This window comes from Cajanus cajan, chromosome 5, assembly GCF_000230855.2.
Source record: "Cajanus cajan strain Asha chromosome 5, NIPB_CcT2T_4, whole genome shotgun sequence".
NCBI lineage: Eukaryota > Viridiplantae > Streptophyta > Magnoliopsida > Fabales > Fabaceae > Cajanus > Cajanus cajan.
Window position 1 is genome coordinate 68,419,877 of NC_138521.1, and position 24,569 is coordinate 68,444,445.

Below are 24,569 nucleotides of genomic sequence, written 5' to 3' on the forward strand. Positions count from 1 at the left end.
GCCTTTCCCTTTCCCTTTGATTGTAGGTCACGCCATGATCCTATGCTTGACTTGCTTTATTAAACCATGCATTGATTTCTAGATATAAAGTAAAAGTGTTTTTGAGAATTTTTTTATTAAAAATAAAAAATATTTTTTAATACAAATTTTTTAAAAATATTTTAAAATTTGTATCCATATATATTCCTAATATTTCTAACATATATATAGTTCAACCGACTTCAAGTAAGTGATCTCATAATGAATGAAACGTGTTTCTATTAATCATGAACTTGAACAGTTTCAGCACTCCCTCTTTTTAATTAATAGTCTTGTAGTATATAGTAACAGCACTAATTTTAATTTCAGAAAACACCGTATTATTCTTTCTTAAGCCCATTTTGTACAGCCAAAACCAAATCTTGCTAAATTATTATAACATTTTGTTAGTTTTAAGCAAAAAAAAAAATATCATATAAGAAAATTTGGAGTTTATTTTTCACATATATACCCCGAGTGTTTAAGTTTTTCAAATTAAAATTATACATTGGATATAATTTTCAAAATAATTATTATCAAAATATTAACATTTACACTATCGGTTCATTTTAATTAAATTAAAAAAAATAATGTATTTCTTTGCTAATATTCCATCCCTAAAGTCTGTCTCTTCTCTCTTTATGCTGCTATTATATTTTAGATTTAAATATATTTTTAATATCTCAAATTTAAGATAAATTTATTTTTAATATCTTAAATTTTTTTTTAATTTTATAATTTCAAAAAATCTTGTTTTAGTACTCATATTTAAATTTTGTTAAAAAATTAGATAAATATTATAGTACAAAATTTATATATTAATATTCATGTTAGTGCATTATGTTAATCTTAATTAATATTGTATAACTGTCTTAATCTATCACTTTCATATATATTATAAGTGATTTTAAGAATTAGAACAATATTTTTAAAAATTACAATACTAAAAATAACAGTTTTAACTTTTAAAAAAATAAAAGTAAATTTATCTTAATTTAAATAACTAAAAATATATTTACTTGGAAAATTTCTCTTATAACAAAACTACTTTTGACACTTAACAAAGATTAGCAAGAGAAGGAGGCTTTATATATTTAGGCAGGTTGTCCACTATATATAATATATTTATGGTTTTGCTTCACAAGTTTGATTGCAAGTGATCTCAAGTCTAGCTGGAAGTGAAACCATAACAAACAGCATATCTGATATCACCATATCTCAGTAACTGTGATTGGCATATACATAAATGGAAGGCAAAGTTGCATTGAAAAAAATGCTGCAAGTTCAGAAAAGGGCATATGTTAATACCACAGATGCACTGAACCAAACCGAGGAACCGTCCATTAAAAATACTACTGTAAGTTAGTCTCCATCCATCTTTATATGTCTGCTTCCTATATAGCCATGCCTAACACTGCACCTTTTCGTCGATCTCTCCATATTTTCACTTCATTTTTTTTTTCTGTTTTGTTTATACACAAGATTTACAAAAACCTTTTGTTTCGAAAGCTTATCAGCACTTCTTGTCAGAGATCTCAAATCAATCACTGATATAACTAAAATAGTATATTTATAACAACTCTTTATAAATTGTTTTTATAGAGTTAAGTTAAGTCATTACAATTACGTTTGTGCAGCTAGGATCTACTCTTCTGAGTTTGAGTCTGAATAACTTGGAGCCTCCCCAAAATCATGAGCAGCAGCCATTGAATAAAGTGGGTAATATTTGACAATTTAAACTCAAACCTATTTTTAATCTTCATGAATTTTGATTGATGGCCCTTGTGTTGGTTTTTTTTTTTTTTTTTTTGTTATTGGATTTTAGTTGAGCTCGCTGCAAATCGAGATAGAGGAGGTGAAGAAGGAGAATCAGAATTTGAGGTCTATGCTGTTATGAAATGGATCAAGTCAAGATGGCCAACAACAACACAATAACGAATGTGAAAGCGATAAAAGACACGAATTTGTTAACCCAGTTCGGATAAAAATCCTATGTCTGGGGGCGATACCAAGCCAGGAGAAATCACTCAAAAGAGGAGGATAAACCGAGGAGTACAACTCACACACACTTGTATGAAACACTCACTCTCTCAACTCAACTCCTTTCTTATTTCTCACTTGGAATTTCTGCACACAAAATGAGGTTTGCCTACAATGGTATATATAGCCAAGCCAATGTCCCTAACTTGTTCAACCCCATTGGGATTGCTTTGAGTCTACACTAGGTTTTGGCATCTCCAAACTTGCAAGACTCCCTTGCATGGAGTACACTCCTCAATTTGTTATTGCTTTCTTCCTAAGTCTTCTATTATGCAATCTTCATACCTTAACAATCTCCCACTTGAAGATTGATCAGCTTTTCTCCTCTTCCTTCTTGGTACTACCGGGTCTGTCTGCTTAGTTGTCAAGGCCGGTCGAAGCTGCACACAGCTTCAACTTCTCCAAAGTCACCGCCTTGGTCAGCATGTCTGCAGGGTTCTTGTCCCCCTGGATCTTCTCGAGCTGCAGTGCCTTCTTCTCCAGAAGATGCCTGATGAAATGATACTTGACCTCGATGTGCTTCGTTCGTGAGTGAAACGCGGGGTTCTTTGCCAGATGGATCGCACTCTGGCTATCACTATATAGAGCCACATACTCCCGAGGTCTCCCAAGTTCATTCAGGAAATTCTGCAGCCAAACGAGCTCCTTGGCTGCCTCCGTCACTGCCACGTACTCAGCTTCCGTCGTTGACAGTGCAACAATCTTTTGCAACTTTGATATCCAGGATATGGCTGTTCCGCCGTAAGTAAACACGTACCCAGTAGTGCTCCTCCTCTTATCGAGGTCACTTCCTGCAAAATCAGCATCGACAAACCCAGACAGGGTAAGGTTACCCCTGCCAAACATCAATACCCGGTCCTTAGTACCCCTCAGGTACCTAAGGATCCACTTTACTGCCTCCCAGTGCATTACTCCGGGATTGCTCATGAATCGGCTGACAACTCCCACTGCATGTGCTATGTCTGGCCGGGTGCAGACCATAGCGTACATCAAGCTCCCAATGGCCGAAGCATACGGCGTACCCCTCATCCTTTCTCGTTCAGAGTCATCCTTGGGCGAATCTTTGTTGGACAATTTAAACTGGCTTCCCAGTGGCACTCCAACCGGCTTTGCAGCTTCCATCTTGAATCTGCACAACACCTTCTCAATATACTCAGATTGAGAAAGCCATAATTTACCAGTATTCCTGTCCCTCGTGATTTTCATGCCCAATATCTGCCTTGCTTCGCCTAGATCCTTCATGTCAAATCTCCTTGACAACTGATCCTTGAGCCTGTTGATCTCCATGACATTTGATCCTGCTATCAACATGTCATCCACATACAGGAGTAGAATAATGAAAGAGTCACCGAACCTCTTCACATAACAGCAATGATCAGCACTACACCTGGAGTACCCTATCTCCAGCATGAAGTTATCGAACTTCCGGTACCACTGTCGCGGAGCCTGTTTCAATCCATACAAGCTCTTCTTCAGGCGACAGACCTGCTGATCATCTCCCTTGTACCCCTCCGGCTGTACCATGTAGATTTCCTCTTCGAGATCCCCGTGCAGAAAGGCCGTCTTCACATCCATCTGCTGTAACTCCAAGTTCTCCGCCGCTACCATGCTTAACACTAGGCGAATAGTGGTTATCTTAACAACAGGTGTAAAAACATCGGTAAAATCAATACCGTATCTCTGCTGGAATCCCTTCACTACAAGTCTGGCCTTGTATCGCTTTTTTCCGTCTGATTCTTCTTTGACTCGATAGACCCATCTGTTCTGAAGAGCCTTCTTTCCTTGTGGGAGTTGACACAATTCCCATGTGTCATTCTTCTTCAACGAGCACATTTCGTCGTCCATCGCAAGCTCCCACTTGCTCTTGTGGTCATCATTGACCGCCTCTGCATAGCATTCGGGTTCCCCACAATCAGTCAAAAGCAAATAGTAGAGAGAGGGTGAATACCGCTCCGGGGCCCTTCTCTTCCTTGTAACTCGGCCCAGTGCCAGGGGTGTCCTGCTTTCTGTTTCCCTTGTCGCCCGGAATTCAAAGGGCGGCGGTGGTTCGGGCTCTGACTCCTCCTCTGTTTGGTCGGTTTCCTCCATCTGAACTCCCACTGAATCATTGTCTGCTGGTCTCGGGATCCTGGTGTTTGATATGTCGAGACCAACCACTTCCTTTTCCATCTTGCCATCGTTCAGGCTCTCCTTCTTGTCCTTGTACATCATGCCTTCATCGAACACCACATTACGACTACGAATTATCTTCCGGTTAAGATCATCCCAGAACTTATACCCAAATTCGTCAGTCCCATATCCAATGAATGTACACTTAATCGACTTAGCATCCAGCTTAGTCCGATCATCGTTCAAAACATAGGCTAAACAACCAAAGGTGCGTAAGAAAGAGAGATCAACTTCCTTACCACTCCAGACTTCCTCTGGAATCCTGTTGTTCAGCGGGACAGAAGGCCCACGATTGATCAAGAAAGCAGCCGTGCTGACTGCTTCTGCCCAGAACATCTTGGGCAGTCCGCTCTTCAATCGCATGCATCTCGCACGCTCGTTCAGTGTTCTGTTCATCCTCTCAGCAACGCCATTCTGCTGAGGTGTGCCCGGGATTGTCTTCTGCATCCGGATCCCACGGTCGGCACAATATTCCTTGATGGCTTCACTGTTGTACTCACCACCGTTGTCTGATCTCAGACACTTCACTTGTAGACCAGTTTCATTCTCCACAAGTGCTCTCCATCTCCTGAAGGTATCAAAGGCATCGGATTTTCTTTTCAGGAAGTACACCCATACCTTTCTTGTGCAGTCATCGACGAACGTCATGTAGTATGTCGATCCTCCAAGAGATATCACCGGTGCTGGCCCCCATAAGTCAGTGTGTACGAGCTCCAGTTTTTTCATCTTTGGAGTTCTCCCCGTGGTCATAAAGCTCACCCGCTTCTGCTTTCCAAGCACACAATGCTCACATAGACCTACGTCTACCGACTTTAATTCGGGCAACCGTCCGATTGACTTCAGCACGCTCATGCCTTTCTCGCTCATGTGGCCCAAGCGATTGTGCCACAAATCAGCCTGCGAGACTGCTCCTGCAAAGGGGATGTTTGGGTTGGATCCTCCTGCCATGTAGAGCGTTCCTGACTTCAGCCCTCGTGCCAATGTCATAGCTCCTTTGCTGACCTTCCACTTACCGTCTCCGAACATTATGTGGAAGCCGTCACTATCCAGTTGTCCGACTGAAATCAAATTCCTCTTCAGTCCTGGTATGTGCCTTACATCTCGTAAGGTCCAGCATGACCCATTTGCATACTTGATCCGTACATCACCCTTCCCTACAATCTTCAGGGGTTTGTTGTCTGCAAGATATACCATGCCAAAATCACCTGTAGTGTATGGCTCCATGATGTCTCTTCTACTGCATGAGTGGAATGAGGCCCCTGAGTCCATGACCCAGTCATCGGACGAGCTGCTCACACTCAACAAGAGTGCATCCACCGTTTCCTCTATTGCGGCATTTGCTGTCCGGCCCTCCTTCTCCTTCTTTGGCGCCCGGCATTCACTTTTCATGTGCCCGGGCTTCTCACAGTTCCAGCACACCATCTCCTTCTTGCCTTTGTTTCTCCCCTTGGATTTTGACCTTCCACGGAATTTACCCCGTGTGTCGGGTCTCCCTCTAGACTCTGTATGTAGTGCAGATCCAGAAGACCCTCCCGCCTGATTTCTGCGGGTCTCTTCGTTCAACATCATGTCCCTGATGTTGTCGAACTTCATCTTCTCCTTGCCAGACGAAGTGCTCACCGAAGTAACAACCACATCCCAGCTGTCGGGCAACGATGAGAGCAGGATTAAGGCCTTTACCTCATCATCAAACTCAATGTTCACAGACGCCAGCTGCGTCGTGAGTTGGTTGAAGTCGTTGAGATGATCGGCCACCGACTTCCTCTCCTCCATCTGCAACTTGAACAGCTTCTTCATCAGCATAACCTTGTTCATTGCTGAGGGTTTCTCGTACATATCGGCAAGTGTCTGCAGGACTTCCTTCGTGCTTTTCGCTCCCTTCACATGGTAGGCGACATTCCGAGAGAGCGATAGAATTATAGCGCTCATCGCCTTCCGATCGAGCACCTTCCATTCTTCATCACTCATCCTCTCGGGCTTCTCTGCAAGTGGTGCGTGCAGGTCCTTCCCATACAGGTAGGCCTCCATCTGCATGCGCCAGAATCCAAAGTCGGAACCATTGAATCGTTCGACTGGAATTTTGCCCTCCATCTTGATACTATAACCTGGCTCTGATACCAGTTGTTATGAAATGGATCAAGTCAAGATGGCCAACAACAACACAATAACGAATGTGAAAGCGATAAAAGACACGAATTTGTTAACCCAGTTCGGATAAAAATCCTATGTCTGGGGGCGATACCAAGCCAGGAGAAATCACTCAAAAGAGGAGGATAAACCGAGGAGTACAACTCACACACACTTGTATGAAACACTCACTCTCTCAACTCAACTCCTTTCTTATTTCTCACTTGGAATTTCTGCACACAAAATGAGGTTTGCCTACAATGGTATATATAGCCAAGCCAATGTCCCTAACTTGTTCAACCCCATTGGGATTGCTTTGAGTCTACACTAGGTTTTGGCATCTCCAAACTTGCAAGACTCCCTTGCATGGAGTACACTCCTCAATTTGTTATTGCTTTCTTCCTAAGTCTTCTATTATGCAATCTTCATACCTTAACATATGCTAAATGAGATCACTGAACACTACGCTGCTCTTCAGAATCAGTTTTTGTTGGTGATGCAGCAGAAGAAACTATCTTCACCAGGAAATAATGAGGACGCAAAGGCAAGCTTGACTTACAACTTTTTGTTTTTTTGTATGCTTATTAATTTGACTAATAGATAATTCATTTTTGTTCTATTGCACTTGCTATGAAAATTATAGCAGTATTTAATTGCTCAAAATTTTTAATACAACTAATGTTAACTTTTAGTGCAAACTCTTATTATACATATTTTTACCGAGATAAAAATAATAATTTATATGTTTTTCTTACGTTTTGTTAGAAAAAATCAAGTAAATGAATAAAAAATGTCTTCATGTGTGTCTAGAAGGAAAGCAGGCAAGATGACATGGAGAAACCAGTAGTGTTACCCTTCTTGCAGTTCTTAAATACTGGTAACAATAATTCAGAAGAATAAGTATATATTGAGAAGAACATAGCTAGGAAGAAACCTGACATATGTATATTTTCTTACTATGTTGAAGGTGAAATCAATAACCTGCAAGGAACATCACAAGAAGCAAAAATCATAGAAGATCAAGCATTTGAGGCTTCTTGCAGGAAAGCAAGAGTGTCCGTGAAGGCACGAGCAGAATCATCTTTGGTATGGATATTTAATTAATCTATCATTTTATGCATTTATTTACTTGGTTTGACTCTAAAGTGATTTGTTAGAAAGTAAGGGTGTATTCATTCATATTTTAATGAAACTATATATGGTAAATTTAATCCCCTTTGGTTTTTGGAAGAAGGGAGAGGGGAAGGGCAAATTGAATGGATCCATTTAAAAAAATAAATTAATTAATAAACTTCCCCACGAAAGGGGAGAAAGGACGTATTTTTTTTACTTTATATATTTTAAAATTTTATATAATATAAAAGTACAAAGCGTTAAAATCTATTTTATCAAACAAGTAATATTGTAAAAAATTGATTTTTTTTAATGTAATTTATTCTTTTACTTTTTCATTCATTTAAATAAGTAGAGCTAAAAAATTGCCTATAAGAATTGACATATAATTTTATCTATTAGAATTGACATTTTTTTTAACTCATGAGAATTATAATGACAAAACATGAATCGAATCAAGAATCATATATATATATATATACTATTTCAGTCCTCACCAATCCATTGATTTTAGTGGTTCAAATTAACTCTTTATTATTATTATTATTATTATTATGAAGTTCTTGCTATACCCCATCCAATGTGAACATCAAAGGTAGTTACACCCCTTTTTCCTCTAGAGAGCAAATAAAAATCGATAAATATAATTTAAAGAATTAATGAATAATAATAAGATATGACATATTTGATAGATAATTTTAATAAATAATTTTGATTCTTAAACATGTGATCAAAAGTTTGATCTTTAACCAATTTATACAAAAACATTTATTAAGAGAGGTTAATCCCTTAAATAAATTTTAATATTTCACGGTATGAAACTTTAACTCTAAGGGATACTTTAGTTTAATAATAATAATAATAGTAATTAAAAAAATTGATGTATGTAATGTTGACATTTTGTTGATCAATCAACATTACTCATTACTTATAACATGTAAGCATATTTTATCACTAGTTTCCAGTTTTGTTAATCCTTCATTTCCTCTTCAAGAGTCCAAATTAACATGTCTTACTTGGCTAATCATTCTTTTTCTTCTTAAACGTATTGTCCATTACTTTTTCTCTATTATAGTATTTAAGTTACTCAATTAACGAACGTTGGAAACTTAATTTTTCATTAGTGACTCAAATTGATGAGATCAAAAGCCCAACAATCATTTACAATTTTCCTTCTGCCGCATTTTTGGAAGTGAAAATCCAATGACATTAATTGCAAATATAAAGCTAAATACAACAGCATCGTTTTATCTATTACTTTAATATCATTTATTTTTAAAGGCATGGAAGTGTGTAATAATAAAATTAATATTTGAATTCTCACTATCCCAAATCCATATTACTTATTAATAGAACTAAAAATTATTTTTTACACAGGCGCTCTTGCAATGTACGAGTATATAAACATCTACTTCAGTTAAAAAAATAGTAGGTGAGAATTGAAATAAACAGTAGAAGTCTTAAGTTAATTAGCATATCTGATTAATCAAGCATCTTCACCTAATGGTTGTAAATTCTATCCTAGAATATTGAGATTGACATAATACTCTTAAGTTTGATTCTCATTTATATTAAAATAATATTTAATCAACAAAAATCATATTTTATAAATATAGATTTGTCTTTAATGTATATAAAATAAATAAATAAAACTTAAATTCAAACTATGTTATTATTATTATAATTCTTATAATAAAAAAGAAATATGACACTAAAGAAAACGATATGATTATGTATTATTCTCAGATGGGTGATGAGTGTCAATGGAGAAAATATGGACAAAAGATAGCAAAGGGCAATCCTTGTCCCAGGGCCTACTATCGTTGTAACATGGGAACAGCATGTCCAGTTCGCAAACAGGTCGGTGGAGATTTTTTTATTTCTTAGGTCAACATGTTTATATTTCTATTCATTTATTGGCATCATTTAACTGTACTCTCTATTAGATTTATGAATATCTAACTTGTGTTTGCCTCGAATCCCAAGTTTAATCAATTTCCTCATTCTTCATCTAAGATTTATTTTGCATAGTGGATTTGAAATATATTTAATAAAGAAGTTTCGTTTAACATATTTCCTTTAACCAGAAGGAACTAAGTTGATAGAAAGAAATTTAAATATATTTTAGGAAAAAAAATTCTAAAACGAAACTTTTAGAATAATCAATAATTTTTTATTTAATTTAGAAGAGATAGAACAGTTGAGATTTAGGTAACATGAAACAAAATTTAATGTAAAAAGAGAGATTTGATAGGCATTAATTTAAAATATTTTAAGAGAAAAAGAAAATTCAAACATAAAAATTTTAAAATAATCAATAATTTTATAATCATAAAAAAAAAAAACTTACAAAGCATACATCTTTATACGCTTTAGACACACGAATATTTCATGATATATCTTAAACATGGATTAAAAGAGTAAGATGACTCTTATATATTATGAGTCTCTTAGCATTTTCTTGTGAGGTACATTATCAAAATTTTAATAATTCATCTTCTTATTTTAAGAACTTGTTTTTTAAATGTTTTTATAAAGATCGTCTCTTAGCATTTTCTTGTGAGACACATTATCATAAAATTTTATTTGTTTTTCCAACTTTTAAAAGTTATAATTCATCTTATTTTAAGAATTTTTTTTTATAAAGGTTGTATCCTGAGATATCTCTCTGTAAGTTGGAAACCTAGTGTTAGAACATAACGAAAATTTAATAACAGATCACCATTCATCATACCCTTACGTTCTACTCTTCATGCATAGGGATCCATAAGTGGTCGTTGATCAATTTGACATTCGAACCTTCTTCCTATTTCATTGTATAGTAGATTCTTGATACATGGCTATTGGCTAGAAATTTGAAAGTGTGCTGAATTTAAGAGATATATATGTTATTTACTTTGTAACAGGTTCAAAGGTGTGCTGAGGATGAGAATATTATGATCACAACCTATGAGGGGAATCATAATCATTCACTCCCACCACCAGCCAGGTCCATGGCATGCACAACATCAGCAGCACTCAGCATGTTCCTTTCTGGCTCAACCACCACCACCTTTTCAAATTCATTATCTACTTCTACCTACTATCCATCTGCATCATCATGCCCCACTATAACACTGGACTTAACACACCCCTCAAGTGCTAGTGCTATTTCTTCAAATCATTTCCAACCTTTTCCTCTTTCTTTGCATGGCTATCCTCAACAATCTAAGGGACTACCCTCAAAGAAGAACCTTGACTTGGTGGATGTTGTTTGTGCTGCCATAACCACGGATCCTTCTCTGAAAGCAGTATTAGATTCAGCCATTTCCTCACTCATTCCAGACTCTCACAACATCCATAACCACTGCAGCCAACTTAGTAGCAGCAGGAGTTATTATGATCCTTCTTAGAGTAGATAATAATTGTCAAAAAAATTCTAAATTGAGCAAGGCACTAGCAGAGGACACAAATATGTTTTTATACGTAACAAGTTTAATGAGAAAATTAAGTTCATTTTTCATAATAATATATGAATTAATTGGTTCTTGAATTAATATTATGGAATACTCTCTTCGCTGTCTGGAAGAGGTGTGGTAATGTGGTAGGCTTACAGGTCATAATATGCATAATGCACATGACAGGAAGAGTATCTTAGGATAAGTTAGAAGTGCTTTTAAAAGTTTCTCTACAGGAAAAAGTTATCTATTTTCAATAGAAAGATTCTCAAAGTTCTTATAAACTTTTATTCATACCGACTCAATCTACAATCATTGAGAAGTATGCAGAAACTGTCTTCTTCGGAGAAACTGGTGACAAATGAAATAAATGAGCAGTAGAAACTTATGGGCAACACAGCCTAAAAATAGTGATTCAATCCATCATATGTAGTTCAACTTGTGGGCAAAACAGACATATGACTCTAAGAAATCAGAATTATGCAGAAAATAAATTGACTTTGAGAGGAAGATGGTATTAATCACAGTCACAGATAGCCTGATACTATCCAAACTAATATTCTTGAGTGCTAGATTTATGACAATTTGTTCAAAAACATACAAGCTTTGACGACCATGAATGCATACAAATTTGCATAAAATGACCCTAACTTTGCATGAAGAGCTAGTATTGAAATGAAAAAGAGAATTTTTATAAAATAAAAAAATAAAAAAAATACAGTTGAAAGCCCTGTGCTTTAGGGTTTTAATTGATTTCGATTTGTGAAACTCAAGTTATGGCAAAATAATAGGTTTTGCCATACAAACAAGCATTGCAGAATATTCAATTCAGTCAAGATGTGATCCTAATCCAAGTTAAGGATGATGCTAACATTCACTTCGAATAGAAACTCATGATCAAAGCCACCATTATTCACCAAAGGAGAAGCAATTTTGAGGGAAGTGCGAGACACACTTGGTAGGCTGAAAAACCTTGTATTTCCCTGAATTTGGTTGGGTAGTAGAAGTCTCATTTTAAAAAGAGCTTCGAGAACCAAGGGGAAGGTTTCTAAAGAATCAACTAAATAACAATTGGCACACTTCGAAATCTTAGCACACGAAAGAATAACAGTTCCTAAATGCACCAAGAATTAAACCCCCACTTAGAGACACTAGATTAAAACAAATACTTAATCTAGTAAAATCATTAACTAGTTCACAACAACCACCATAAAATTTTCACACTAGGAGCCATGATCGATGGCATGAATCATCACCAAAACTTTTCAATGATTTCATTTTCTAAATAAAAAACAAATAAAAAAATACTTTCAGCTTCTATGCAAAAATAAATAAATAAATAAAAAATAAAAATTTGAAGAGTGCATCGATAACTCTCGTCCCACTATTGTTTCATAACATGATGTTGAGATGCTTTGCTTATAATTTTTTTCTTTTTTTTCTGAAGATGATAATTGCTGCAGAATGTTAAAACTGAAAATATCTTGCCTCTGTTCCCGAATGATAACATTTCTCTGTGTCTACCATCTATTTAGGGGTTAATATCAATTCTTCATTAGAAGAAGCTTGTAACAGGTGACTATCCAACAGAACTGATTCAGAGAACAAAACCAACGTGAGTCATAGCTGCTAAATAATTAATTCTTTTAATCTGTATTGGTTGAAGTACGCAACGTCTTGTTTCGGTCAATTTATCAGTTGGACATGGTAGCCTAACCACATCATAGGTATGAATTGATTGACTGATTTGTGTTGATTTTCCAGGAAAAAATAAGCACCCAGGGTTGTTTGACGTTGTACCTGATTAAACAGGTAATCGGTGAATCTAAAAGACAAAATGAAAAAAGAAACTGTAGGCCATTGATCACGATGGATTTCCTGTTTTTCCAAGAGACTTTAGATTAAGTCTGAGTGAATACATAAATAGAAAACTGGGACACCTAATTATTATCAGTGAAACATCAAACTCATTTATTACAAAATCATATAGCATCATAATGTGTCTAGTAATTTTCAAGTACCAACTCGAGCTTAAAAAAATCATGCTGGCCAGACGTGTGTCCTGTTTTATTAGCTGATATCTGTCGAGATATTTTGTGTAGATTAACCATGATGAAAGTCGCATTAGTTATATAAATTTTACGAATAAAATCTGAAATAGTTCACAAAAGAAAATATAGACTAACCAAAACTAACAAATAAAAGATCGATGCATCAGTTAATATTCTCTACATGGAAATTTAAAATAGTAATTAAAAATTATATAGTTTCATTCTTTAGTTAAAGACAGTGCAATTGCATACCACGGGTTGTACGTACACTTACTTAAATACATTATCTTAGATTGTAATTAAAAGAGCAGCACTTAAACAAGAGCTGCAAACCACAAATACTTGTTCACGTACATTACACTTGACACAACAGACGAAAAACACTTAAAGGGGCAACTTAACATCCACCACGAAGGCGAAGCACAAGATGTAAAGTGGATTCCTTCTGAATATTATAGTCCGCCAAGGTACGACCATCTTCCAATTGCTTCCCAGCAAAAATAAGCCTCTGCTGATCTGGTGGAATGCCCTCCTTGTCCTGAATCTTTGCTTTAACATTGTCAATAGTATCAGAGCTTTCCACCTCCAAGGTAATGGTCTTCCCTGTCAGAGTTTTCACAAATATTTGCATACCACCACGAAGGCGCAACACCAAATGTAGAGTGGATTCCTTCTGGATATTGTAATCAGCAAGGGTACGCCCATCTTCCAGCTGCTTCCCAGCAAAGATAAGCCTCTGCTGGTCTGGTGGAATGCCCTCCTTATCCTGAATCTTAGCCTTCACATTGTCAATAGTATCAGAACTTTCAACCTCCAAAGTTATGGTCTTCCCTGTCAAAGTCTTCACAAAAATCTGCATGCCACCACGAAGTCGCAACACCAAATGCAGAGTGGACTCCTTCTGGATGTTGTAATCCGCAAGGGTACGCCCATCCTCAAGCTGTTTCCCGGCAAAGATAAGCCTCTGCTGGTCTGGCGGGATACCCTCCTTGTCTTGAATCTTGGTTTTCACATTATCAATAGTATCTGAACTTTCAACCTCCAAAGTTATGGTCTTTCCAGTCAAGGTCTTCACAAAAATCTGCATGCCACCACGAAGCCGCAACACCAAGTGCAGGGTGGACTCCTTCTGGATGTTATAATCCGCAAGGGTTCTTCCATCTTCAAGCTGTTTTCCAGCAAAGATAAGTCTCTGCTGGTCTGGTGGGATACCCTCCTTGTCCTGAATCTTGGCTTTTACATTATCAATGGTATCTGAACTCTCCACCTCCAAGGTGATAGTTTTTCCCGTCAAAGTTTTGACGAAAATTTGCATGCCACCTCTTAAACGTAGCACCAAATGGAGGGTGGACTCCTTCTGAATGTTGTAATCGGCGAGGGTTCTTCCGTCCTCGAGCTGCTTGCCAGCAAAAATCAGCCTCTGTTGATCCGGAGGGATACCCTCTTTGTCCTGGATCTTGGCTTTCACATTGTCGATGGTGTCTGAGCTTTCCACCTCAAGGGTGATGGTCTTACCGGTCAAAGTTTTCACAAAGATCTGCATCTGTTCAATCACAAACTAGTCCATCAGAACCAGAGACATATTCGGTACCAGAATCAAACAGCAAAACCCTAACCCTCATAAACGAAAATTCATAAACCCTAACCCTAAATAGAAATCGGAGGAGATTTCTAATATAATTATCAAATTACATAATCGCAAGAGATGACTGAATAACTTTGGATCCAACGACAATAAAATCAATCAACAACGTGTCAACGCAACTATCAGAAATGAAAAGATCGGAACGTTAAAATGACTCAAAAACACGAGAAATGAAAAGTTCGGGGCGTTCATATGATCACTATCAAAGACCTAAGCTAAATTAAGGTTTAGAAAGAGAGAGAAAAAGAAGAGAGACGTACCTTGACAAATTCGAAAATGAAGATTAGGGTTATGAGATTGGGATGAATGAAAGAAAGGGAAGAGGGGTGGTATTTATAGGTTGGTTGTGGTGACTGAATGACGAAAAGATTTGGCACGTGTGAGGTAGATGTCACTGACACGACAAGATAAGCATTTTGCATTTACGTTTCTAGAATGCTCTACCACATTCTATACCAATAATAAATAAGTGCTTGCCTTTCTTTTTTTCTTACCAATTGGAATTTTTTATTATTAGGCTCATGTTAATGATTTATAAATGTTTCTCTCTTAAAATAAAAAATAAAATTTATAAAATAAGTGAATTAAAGATTTTTTTCGGTGATATATTTTTTATTTCGTCAATTGTATAAATCTATGATAATTTATTTGTTATTTAAATAAAAAGCATTAATAATATATAGATTTATTATATTGTTATACAACCATAATATAATATGATAAATTTATCTATTTTTATAATAATACATGAAATTATATGTTTTAATATTTTGCTTATTTAAATTTACACATTACCAAAATAAAAGTTAATTACTAGAATATATTTCCAATATTACTTTTTTTTTATTTCTCATCTTCTCGTCTCTTTATTTTTTTCACTTCTTTATATTTTTCAAAAATTGCATGAAATAATAATATTAATAATAATTAATCAGGTAAAATTAGGTGTATACATATGTATTTTTTTAAAAATTACACTAATAATATAATTATTTAAAATTATACCAACTTCAACTTTTTTAGGAACACATCTTTTTTAATGGAAGCAAGAAAAGTTTTGACATTATCAAATTAGAGAATAACCTTTACCAATTGATCTCTTGATTTATAAAAAATTTGAAATTCAAGTATTTATAAAATTTCTTGAAATAGTAAAATTTTAAATTTTCTAAAAAGTAAGAATTCAAAATTTCTCTTTTTTTCCTTCTTATTTTACTTATATATTTTATCTTATCTCTTCATATTTTTAATTGTTAAATATTTAAAAATATTTTTAAAATTATTAAATATTATATAATATTAATTTTTAAAATTATTAAATATTTAAAAATTAGCTAATATTTTTTTTATAAAATTTAATTTAAAAATATTAACATATAAATATATTTTTAAAATAATATATATTAAAATCAAAATAATTCAAATACAAAAAAAATTTAAATTTCTTGAATTTATAGAACTCTTCGACATTATTAGGAATTTATCTTTTGAGCTTAACCCAATAATTAAATATACTTACATAATATTTCTCAAACCAAATAGATCACTTAATATAATAAATTTACAAGAAAAATATATGTCAAATAACATTTAACCTATTTTAATACCATAAAATTATGTCAATTAATAATAATTTAAATAATAAAAAAATTTACATTTCATTCTCAACCACTTTTTTTTCTCCTTTTTATTATATATACAAACACCTCTAATTATTGACCTATCATATTGTGACTCACTTTTCAGTTCTAAGTATGACACACAAAAAAAAGTATTACCTTAGGGTAATATAATATATATTTTTTCATAAAGTTATTACATTAAATACTATGAAAAAATAGTTTTCATTTGATAAAAATAATTTATTAAATAAACTAATGTAGTTGTAAATAAATTAAACGTTACCATGAAAATAAATAAATAATATTTTAAATTTATTTATTTAACTTTTAATTATTTTTTAATTTTATATAAAAAAATATTTGAAACAAATCTAAATTATTGAGGTTTCATTTAATTTTTATCAACGTTAAAGTAATGTATTGACTAATTAATTAAGATCAACATAAAATTTGCATTTAATCAAAAAATCTTGCCGGTTATTTTTAGTTTGATAAGTAAGAATTATAATAATAATAATAATAATAATAATATAATTTAGATTTAAAATTTTGTGTATTATTATCATTCTAACTTCAACATAAAATTAGCTTTTTATTGAAAAAAATAATTAGAGAACAAATAGCTAATATTTTAAATTCAAAATCGAATTATTTGGATAATAATCGAGTTTAATCTTTAGCAAAAATAATTTTAATCACATTTTACTTATAGATTAATTTATATGCGGTGAAGTCTTAGAACATTGGTGCAAGGAAAAAAAAGTTTTATTTTATTTTTTTCTACTAAAAAGTTAGTTGGTGGTATTATTTAGTATTTTATATTAAATATTTTTAATTTTAAAAGCATCGGAGTTATTTTTTTTTAATTTATAACATTAATGTTATGATCAGTCATGATTTCATTAAATTAATCATATTTAATGTAAATATTAGCATTTAATTAACAAATCTCACAAAATAGTTATTTGAAGGAATAATATAAATTTTAATATTAAATACTTATGAATGTTTCTTGTTTTTTGAAATACATTTGACTTTAAACTGATAAAATATGTTTTCCAATTATCGTAATTATTAAAAAGTTAAGTTTATTTTCCTATTTTTTATTATTTCATTTTCAAAGATTTTAAGTTTTTTTAAGTAGTCTCTATTTATTCTCATTCATTTAATGTGTTTAAATATATGTTTAAATTTAAACATATACTATTTTTCTCTCATAATTTATATTAGTCTCCTAACATATTTTTTAAAAAAGTTATGTATTCTAACAAATTAAGATAACATATTTTAATCGAGAATATTTTATCCTAAAAATAATTAATACATCAAATACCGTGAATTAAATTATATATAAAAAAATAAACAATTATTTTAAACTGAGTCTTATAAATAAAAATAATAGTATAAAATAATTTAATACATGTTATATAGCATTAAATGTTAATAAAGATTATATTTAAAAATTAAAATTTATGGAAAAGAAAATCAGACTGAATTGAATGTTATTGCCTATAAATTGAAAGAGATAAGTTATAAGTGAGATATATGAGATCGTGTAGAATAGAATTTTGAGTGTTTGAGAATGGGAGATGAGGTTGTGTTGTTGGATTTCGGTCTGAGCATGTTCTGCATAAGAGTTAAGATAGCACTTGCAGAGAAAGGGGTGAAGTATGAGATGAAGGAAGAGGATCTGGTGAACACCAAGAGTCCACTGCTTCTGCAATCCAACCCCGTTCACAAGAAAGTCCCTGTCCTTCTCCATAATGGCAAACCCATCTCTGAATCTCTCATTATTCTTGAATATATTGATGAGTTTTGGAAGGATAAGGCACCACTTTTGCCCATTGATCCTTACCACAGATCTCAAGCCAGGTTCTGGGCTGATTTTGTTGATAACAAGGTAATATGTTTAATTTTGAATGATGATACACTTTTTGACACTTCTTGTTTCTCTTTTTCTGTCATATAATGTCTCTTTTTCTATCATATTTATATTAATAGCAAGTAACACATGCAGGTTCATGAAGTGGCAAAGAAGATATGGACTGGGAAGGTGGATGAACATGAGGCAGAAAAGAAGGAATTAATAGAGAATTTGAAGCAATTGGAGGAGGCTCTTGGGGACAAGCCATATTTTGGAGGTGAAACATTTGGGTTTGTTGATATTGCTTTGATCCCTTTCTATAAATGGTTCTCTACTTATGAGAAAGTGGGCAAATTCAAGCTGGATTATCCAAAACTCGTTGTTTGGGCCAACAGATGTTTTGAGAGAGAAAGTGTGTCCCAATTCATTTCTGATGAAAAGGATGTCTATGACTTTGTTCTCAGTCACAGGAAAAGACTCGGAGTGGACTAAGATACAAAAGGCAACTAAAAATAATACAATTTTAAGGTTGAGAACTTTGTTTTAAGCCAAATAAATGATAAATGATCATACAATAATCTCAATTCAGTTCGTCAGCTTGGATTATAAGAAAAATGAATTTATGTTCAAGTTAATCATAACTTTTGTCTCCTTCTTATTTTTCTCTTTTAAAATGTTTCTCAAAAAACTTACTCAAATAAATATTATGATCATGTACTTCTTTAGTCTCTAAATAACTACAGTTTAAGATAATAATAAATATTTTTTATATAATTTTATTAAAATAATTTATCTCTTAATAAAATACATTTTTAATAATATTTGATCAATAAATTTGCAACTATAAATTAGTATTTAATTATCAAATTTGGAATACTTTGGAATACTGCGTATATCTTATCTATGAGAAAAAAATATTTCTTTTAATTGTAATGATTAAATAATTTATGGAAAGATAAAAATAAAAATTAATATAAATTAATAAGTGAAAACATAATTTATTTGAGATATTTTTCATATACTAAAGTTGCAGTTTTCGTAAGATGTAAGGAGTAATATTTAATAAAAATAAATAATATTTAGACAATAAATTGTATACTTTGTTGAATTACCCATCCCTTGACGGAAAGTTTAAATAAAATTGTTGAACTTCATGTACAAGTACATAATCATACATATAAGTGATAATTCAACATGATTTTCAAAGACATTGATAAATAATTTTAGTTAACAATCAATTACCACAAATTTCTTATCATATAAAAAGTAAGAATATAAAAAAATAGAAGAAATTAAAGACTAAAAAGTTAAATGTATATTATATTTGATTTCTTATATTCGTTACTTGATAATAACGTTATTAGTAAAAAATTTCAAAATCTCAAATTCAAATATTGAATTTGATAAAAAAAAATAATCATATGAGAAATAAGGTTTTGAGACAGGATTATTCCCAAAATAAGAGTATAATAAGGTTTTGAGACAGGATTATTACCAAAATAGGAGAATACTCCAACTAATAATATAGTAAGACAAATAAAAACTATTTTACTTGATATATAAAAAACACTCGTTACCAAAAAAATTTCTTCAATTAGTCATTTATTATTGTATAAATTAAGAGAGCAACTTAATGATGGTCAATGTTCTACTTGGACCTTAATGTCTTAGGTATTGTATTATAATTCATGAAACCTAGCAATGAAGACTGGGAGCCGATGTAAGAGAGGCTTTGGTTTGTCCCATTAAAATTTACCATACCACTGTATGCTCCTCGCAGCTTCATTTGGAACCCACACGCAGACTCAAGTACCAAATCTGATTCCCTGCCTCCTGATTTCTATATCGTATAAAATAGCATAAAAACTGCATTACTCCCGAAATTACTACCATGATATGGTCATTCACAACTCACCAATTACCATGAGAGCCATTTATCCAGCAAGACCAAGAAACAATACCTAGTTCCCAGAGAGACATTCTCAACTTCATACTCAAAATATCTTGACTCTTCCGAATTATAACATCTTTTCGAGTGGTTTCTATTGATTTGCCTGATAAAGTATAAGTAATGTAATCAATTACATTATTTACGGTGAATGAGGACCCCAAAAAAATTGTAGGCCATTTGATCCCGATGGATTTCCTATTTATCCAACAAGTCTTTGTCAAAACACGAATTGGAAACTTGACAACATATTAGTTGTTCCTTGCATTTCTATTATTGACGACGAAACATCAAGCTCCTATTGCAACAACCATATAGTATCATGTAATTGAAAACTTACACTACAAAATTATTGACGAGATAAAACAATGATTCTCTGTATTATGTTGAGAAATCCTTAAGTGTTTCGTAATTTCAAAACATAAAGCTAAAAATAATCATGCAAGTCGGACAAGTTAATGTTAGTTGATGTGTTACTGGCTTGTGTGTTTTATTAGCTGATGTGATGGTGTTGGGATATCAGTTTGTTGTTACTGGTATGTGTCGTGATATTTGTGTTTTAATAACCAATTATATAAGTTGCTTTTGTTTAATGGACAACAAAGAATGAGTTAAGCAAAAATTAACTGATGAAAGACTGATGTATTAATACTTCCAATAGAAACTAGTATTAGTAATTAAAAATACAAAGTGTATTGAAATTATAAAACTATTAGTAGTAATTTAAAATACAAAGGCTATTCAAAATATAATATTTTTTGATATCAGTAGAAACACAATTAAAACATAAGAGCAGCCCCAAAACTAGAGCTGCAAACTACAGTTGTTCAAGGGACATTACATAAGACACCACAGACAAACGGCGAAAAGGGGGCAAACTTAACAGCCACCACGAAGACGAAGAACAAGATGTAAGGTGGACTCTTTCTGAATATTGTAATCAGCCAAGGTACGACCATCTTCCAATTGCTTCCCAGCAAAAATAAGCCTCTGCTGGTCCGGGGGAATGCCTTCCTTGTCCTGAATCTTTGCCTTCACACTGTCAATAGTATCAGAGCTTTCCACCTCCAAGGTAATGGTCTTCCCTGTTAAAGTTTTCACAAATATTTGCATACCACCACGAAGCCGCAACACCAAATGTAGAGTGGATTCCTTCTGGATATTGTAGTCAGCAAGGGTACGCCCATCTTCCAGCTGCTTCCCAGCAAAGATAAGCCTCTGCTGATCCGGTGGAATACCTTCCTTATCCTGAATCTTAGCCTTCACATTATCTATAGTGTCAGAACTTTCAACCTCCAAAGTAATGGTCTTTCCCGTCAGAGTCTTCACAAATATTTGCATGCCACCACGAAGCCTCAAAACCAAATGCAGAGTGGACTCTTTCTGGATGTTGTAATCCGCAAGGGTTCTTCCATCTTCGAGTTGTTTACCAGCAAAGATAAGCCTCTGCTGGTCTGGTGGAATACCCTCCTTGTCCTGAATCTTGGCTTTCACGTTATCAATGGTATCTGAACTTTCAACCTCCAAAGTTATGGTCTTTCCCGTCAAAGTCTTCACAAAAATCTGCATGCCACCACGAAGCCGCAAAACCAAGTGGAGGGTGGACTCCTTCTGGATGTTGTAATCCGCAAGGGTTCTTCCATCTTCCAGCTGTTTCCCAGCAAAGATAAGCCTCTGCTGGTCTGGTGGGATACCCTCCTTGTCCTGAATCTTGGCTTTCACATTATCAATCGTATCTGAACTTTCAACCTCCAAGGTGATAGTCTTTCCCGTCAAAGTTTTGACGAAAATTTGCATGCCACCTCTTAAACGTAGCACCAAATGGAGGGTGGACTCCTTCTGAATGTTGTAATCGGCGAGGGTTCTCCCGTCCTCGAGCTGCTTGCCAGCAAAAATCAGCCTCTGTTGATCCGGAGGGATACCCTCCTTATCCTGGATCTTGGCTTTCACATTGTCTATGGTGTCTGAGCTTTCCACCTCGAGGGTGATGGTCTTACCGGTCAAAGTTTTCACAAAGATCTGCATCTGTTCAATCACAAACTAAAACATCAAAAACAGATATATACGTATGTAGGCACAACAATAAAGCCACAAACCCTAATCCCTCAGACTTGAGGAAAATATAAATAAAAGTAAATTATCCCAAACATCTGCATCTGTTCCATCACAAACTAAAGCATTAAAATCAGAGGCGTAGGCGCACACCCTAATTCGTCGGAAATGAAAAAATTAAACCACAAAGCCTAACCATAAATCGGGAAACACATCACATATAACAATCAAATCAGACCAGACGATATGAAAGAAAAGAAATCTCAACGAACTTGGATTCAACGAAGACAACACCGGTTAAAAGTCACAACATATTAACACAAGTAACAGAAATGGATAAGAACGGAACGCAAGTACGATCATAATCTGAATCAGGAAAGCGACAGAATCAAATGAAAGAGCGATAAAGACGAGAAACAGACCTTGAGAAACGGAGAATTAGTGATTTGGAATTGGGAATTGCGAGAATAGGGTTAGGAGATTGGAAGTGGGTAATGCGTGAAAGAAAGAGAGGGGAGAGGGGTTATATTTATAGGTGGGTTGTGGTGAGTGAATGACAAAAATATCGAAGGATTAGCGAATAAAGATTTAGCCACGTGTATGGTGGTTGTCATAAGTGACACGGCAAGATAAGCGTTACTTACGTAGGGGATTACGTTTCTACACCGTTCTACCAGATTCTATATTTTGCTTCTCTCTTAAATTAGTACCATCTTTCTTTTTATATTTTCGATTAGAGAAATGCGTCTCAAAATATATTTCCTATTTTTAATTTCTAAAAATACATAATTATAATAATTACAACATTAAATTAATAACAAGATATGTTTTCATTCAAATTAGTTGGTAATACAAATATTTAGCAATAATGGCATGACCAATTTAAAATATCTTGCATAATTTGAATTTACCAGTAAAAAAAACTATCTAATCAACTCCATCATAAATATTTGTGTATATAATATTTTTTCATTTTTCCATTTTTTAAAAAGAATTGATTACTGAGTACTAATATTTGTTTTACTTCTTTTATTCGGTTTTGACGAAGGGATAAATAAATAAATAATTACAAATTCATTACTCTTTTTTTCTTCTTTGAGGTAAAGTTGTATTTTTTTTTTTACAATACATTTTGAATACTTATGAATTTTTTTGTCTAATAGTTAATATTAAAAGTTTGTTTGCTCATATTACTTTAAAAAAAATTACCTATAACAATTGAAATAACATAAATTTTACAAAACAAAAGGCGATGAGTTTTATTATACATTATTGAAACAAGGTCGAGTGATTGAAAAATAATTTATTTAAGATCTTATATAATATATAATAAATTTTTATATAATAACTTATATTATAAATATTTAAAATTCAATAAATTATTATATTTGAATATATATATATTAACAATATTTATATAATTTTAAAGTATTTAGATGTATCATTATTTAAGTATTGATAAAATATTATCTTATTTTAAAAATTAAAAATTAAAGTTTGACTGAAAATAAAATAAAAATAATAATTAAATAATTAAATAATTTTTAAAAATAATATTATACATCACAATAATATTAAAAGTAATTAAAAAAGTTATTAGTTATCATTCACCTACTTTTAGTTTATAAAAATAAAATTAATAAAAGAATATGCGAGATCAAATAATTGTGATTAAAAATTAAGAGTTATAAATTTTAAAAATTAAAATTTAATTTCGTATATTTTATAAAACAATGATTCAAAAAAATTTATCGTGAAAACATCAATAAAAGAATTATTTTAAATGTGAAAAAAAAAATAAAGTTGCGAAGTTTTTTTTTATTAATATAATTGTTTTGTTTAAAATAAAAAATATAATTGTTTTGTTTAAAATATGGTATAATAGGATCGACAACTCACCAAAGCATACAAATATATTTGTGTTGGTTAAAATAAAAAATATATATCAATTAATATAAATTATGTAATTGAAATAACATCACATAAACACATAATATTAGGAATTTGTAAAAAGGAATAAAAGAAATAATACATGAGTAGAATGATTTATAATTTTAAAAGATAAGAAGAGCACCTGAAGCAGAGCTCGAAAGGAGGAGTGGAAGGGGAAGATGGTGTTGATCTGAAAACTGGAGGGATACCCTCTTTGTCCTGTTTGTTATCAATGGTGTCAGTCCAGGGAAATGCTCTTGTCGCTCAAAGTTTTCACAAAGTAAACAACTCCTATATATGAAAATTCACATATTAAACAAATTATTTTATTTGTATGCATTTATTCTATACTTTTTATCCACGATTCAAGGGAATTTGGATCCAGGAGAGGATCCAAATTCGATTCAAGGCTTGTGCTTATTGCAGGTAATTCTTATTAGTTATGTAAATTAACAAATCAATTTTGTAAATCTCTTTGGAAATGATGTTAAATTTTATCAATATTCTACTAGTACCTAACGTCTCGTATATTAGGTCTATTTGGAAATCGG

The 24,569-nt window shown here is 32.9% G+C and overlaps 2 protein-coding genes and 1 pseudogene across 3 annotated transcripts; 2 read left to right on the forward strand and 1 right to left on the reverse strand.

Annotated features, from left to right (window-relative positions):
* The first annotated feature begins 1,251 nt into the window (after positions 1-1,251).
* Positions 1,252-14,154, forward strand: LOC109807063 (WRKY transcription factor 6). Its single transcript, XM_083075812.1, is given in 7 exon segments — positions 1,252-1,375; positions 1,656-1,733; positions 1,844-1,902; positions 6,793-6,898; positions 7,165-7,440; positions 9,214-9,327; positions 10,374-14,154. Coding segments are annotated over 7 exon segments (1,230 nt in total). The 5' UTR covers positions 1,252-1,264; the 3' UTR covers positions 10,860-14,154.
* On the reverse strand, positions 13,151-22,667 carry LOC109808249 (polyubiquitin-like; annotated as a pseudogene). The gene is made up of 3 exons (XR_014434233.1): positions 22,509-22,667; positions 20,914-22,059; positions 13,151-14,498 (listed from the first exon to the last, which is right to left on the reverse strand). The product of XR_014434233.1 is annotated as a polyubiquitin-like (transcript).
* On the forward strand, positions 17,774-18,803 carry LOC109808248 (putative glutathione S-transferase). Its single transcript, XM_020371152.3, has 2 exons — positions 17,774-18,122; positions 18,240-18,803. The coding sequence occupies exons 1-2, from the start codon at positions 17,805-17,807 to the stop codon at positions 18,576-18,578; spliced, it is 657 nt and encodes a 218-aa protein (XP_020226741.1). The 5' UTR covers positions 17,774-17,804; the 3' UTR covers positions 18,579-18,803.
* Positions 22,668-24,569: the final 1,902 nt, after the last annotated feature.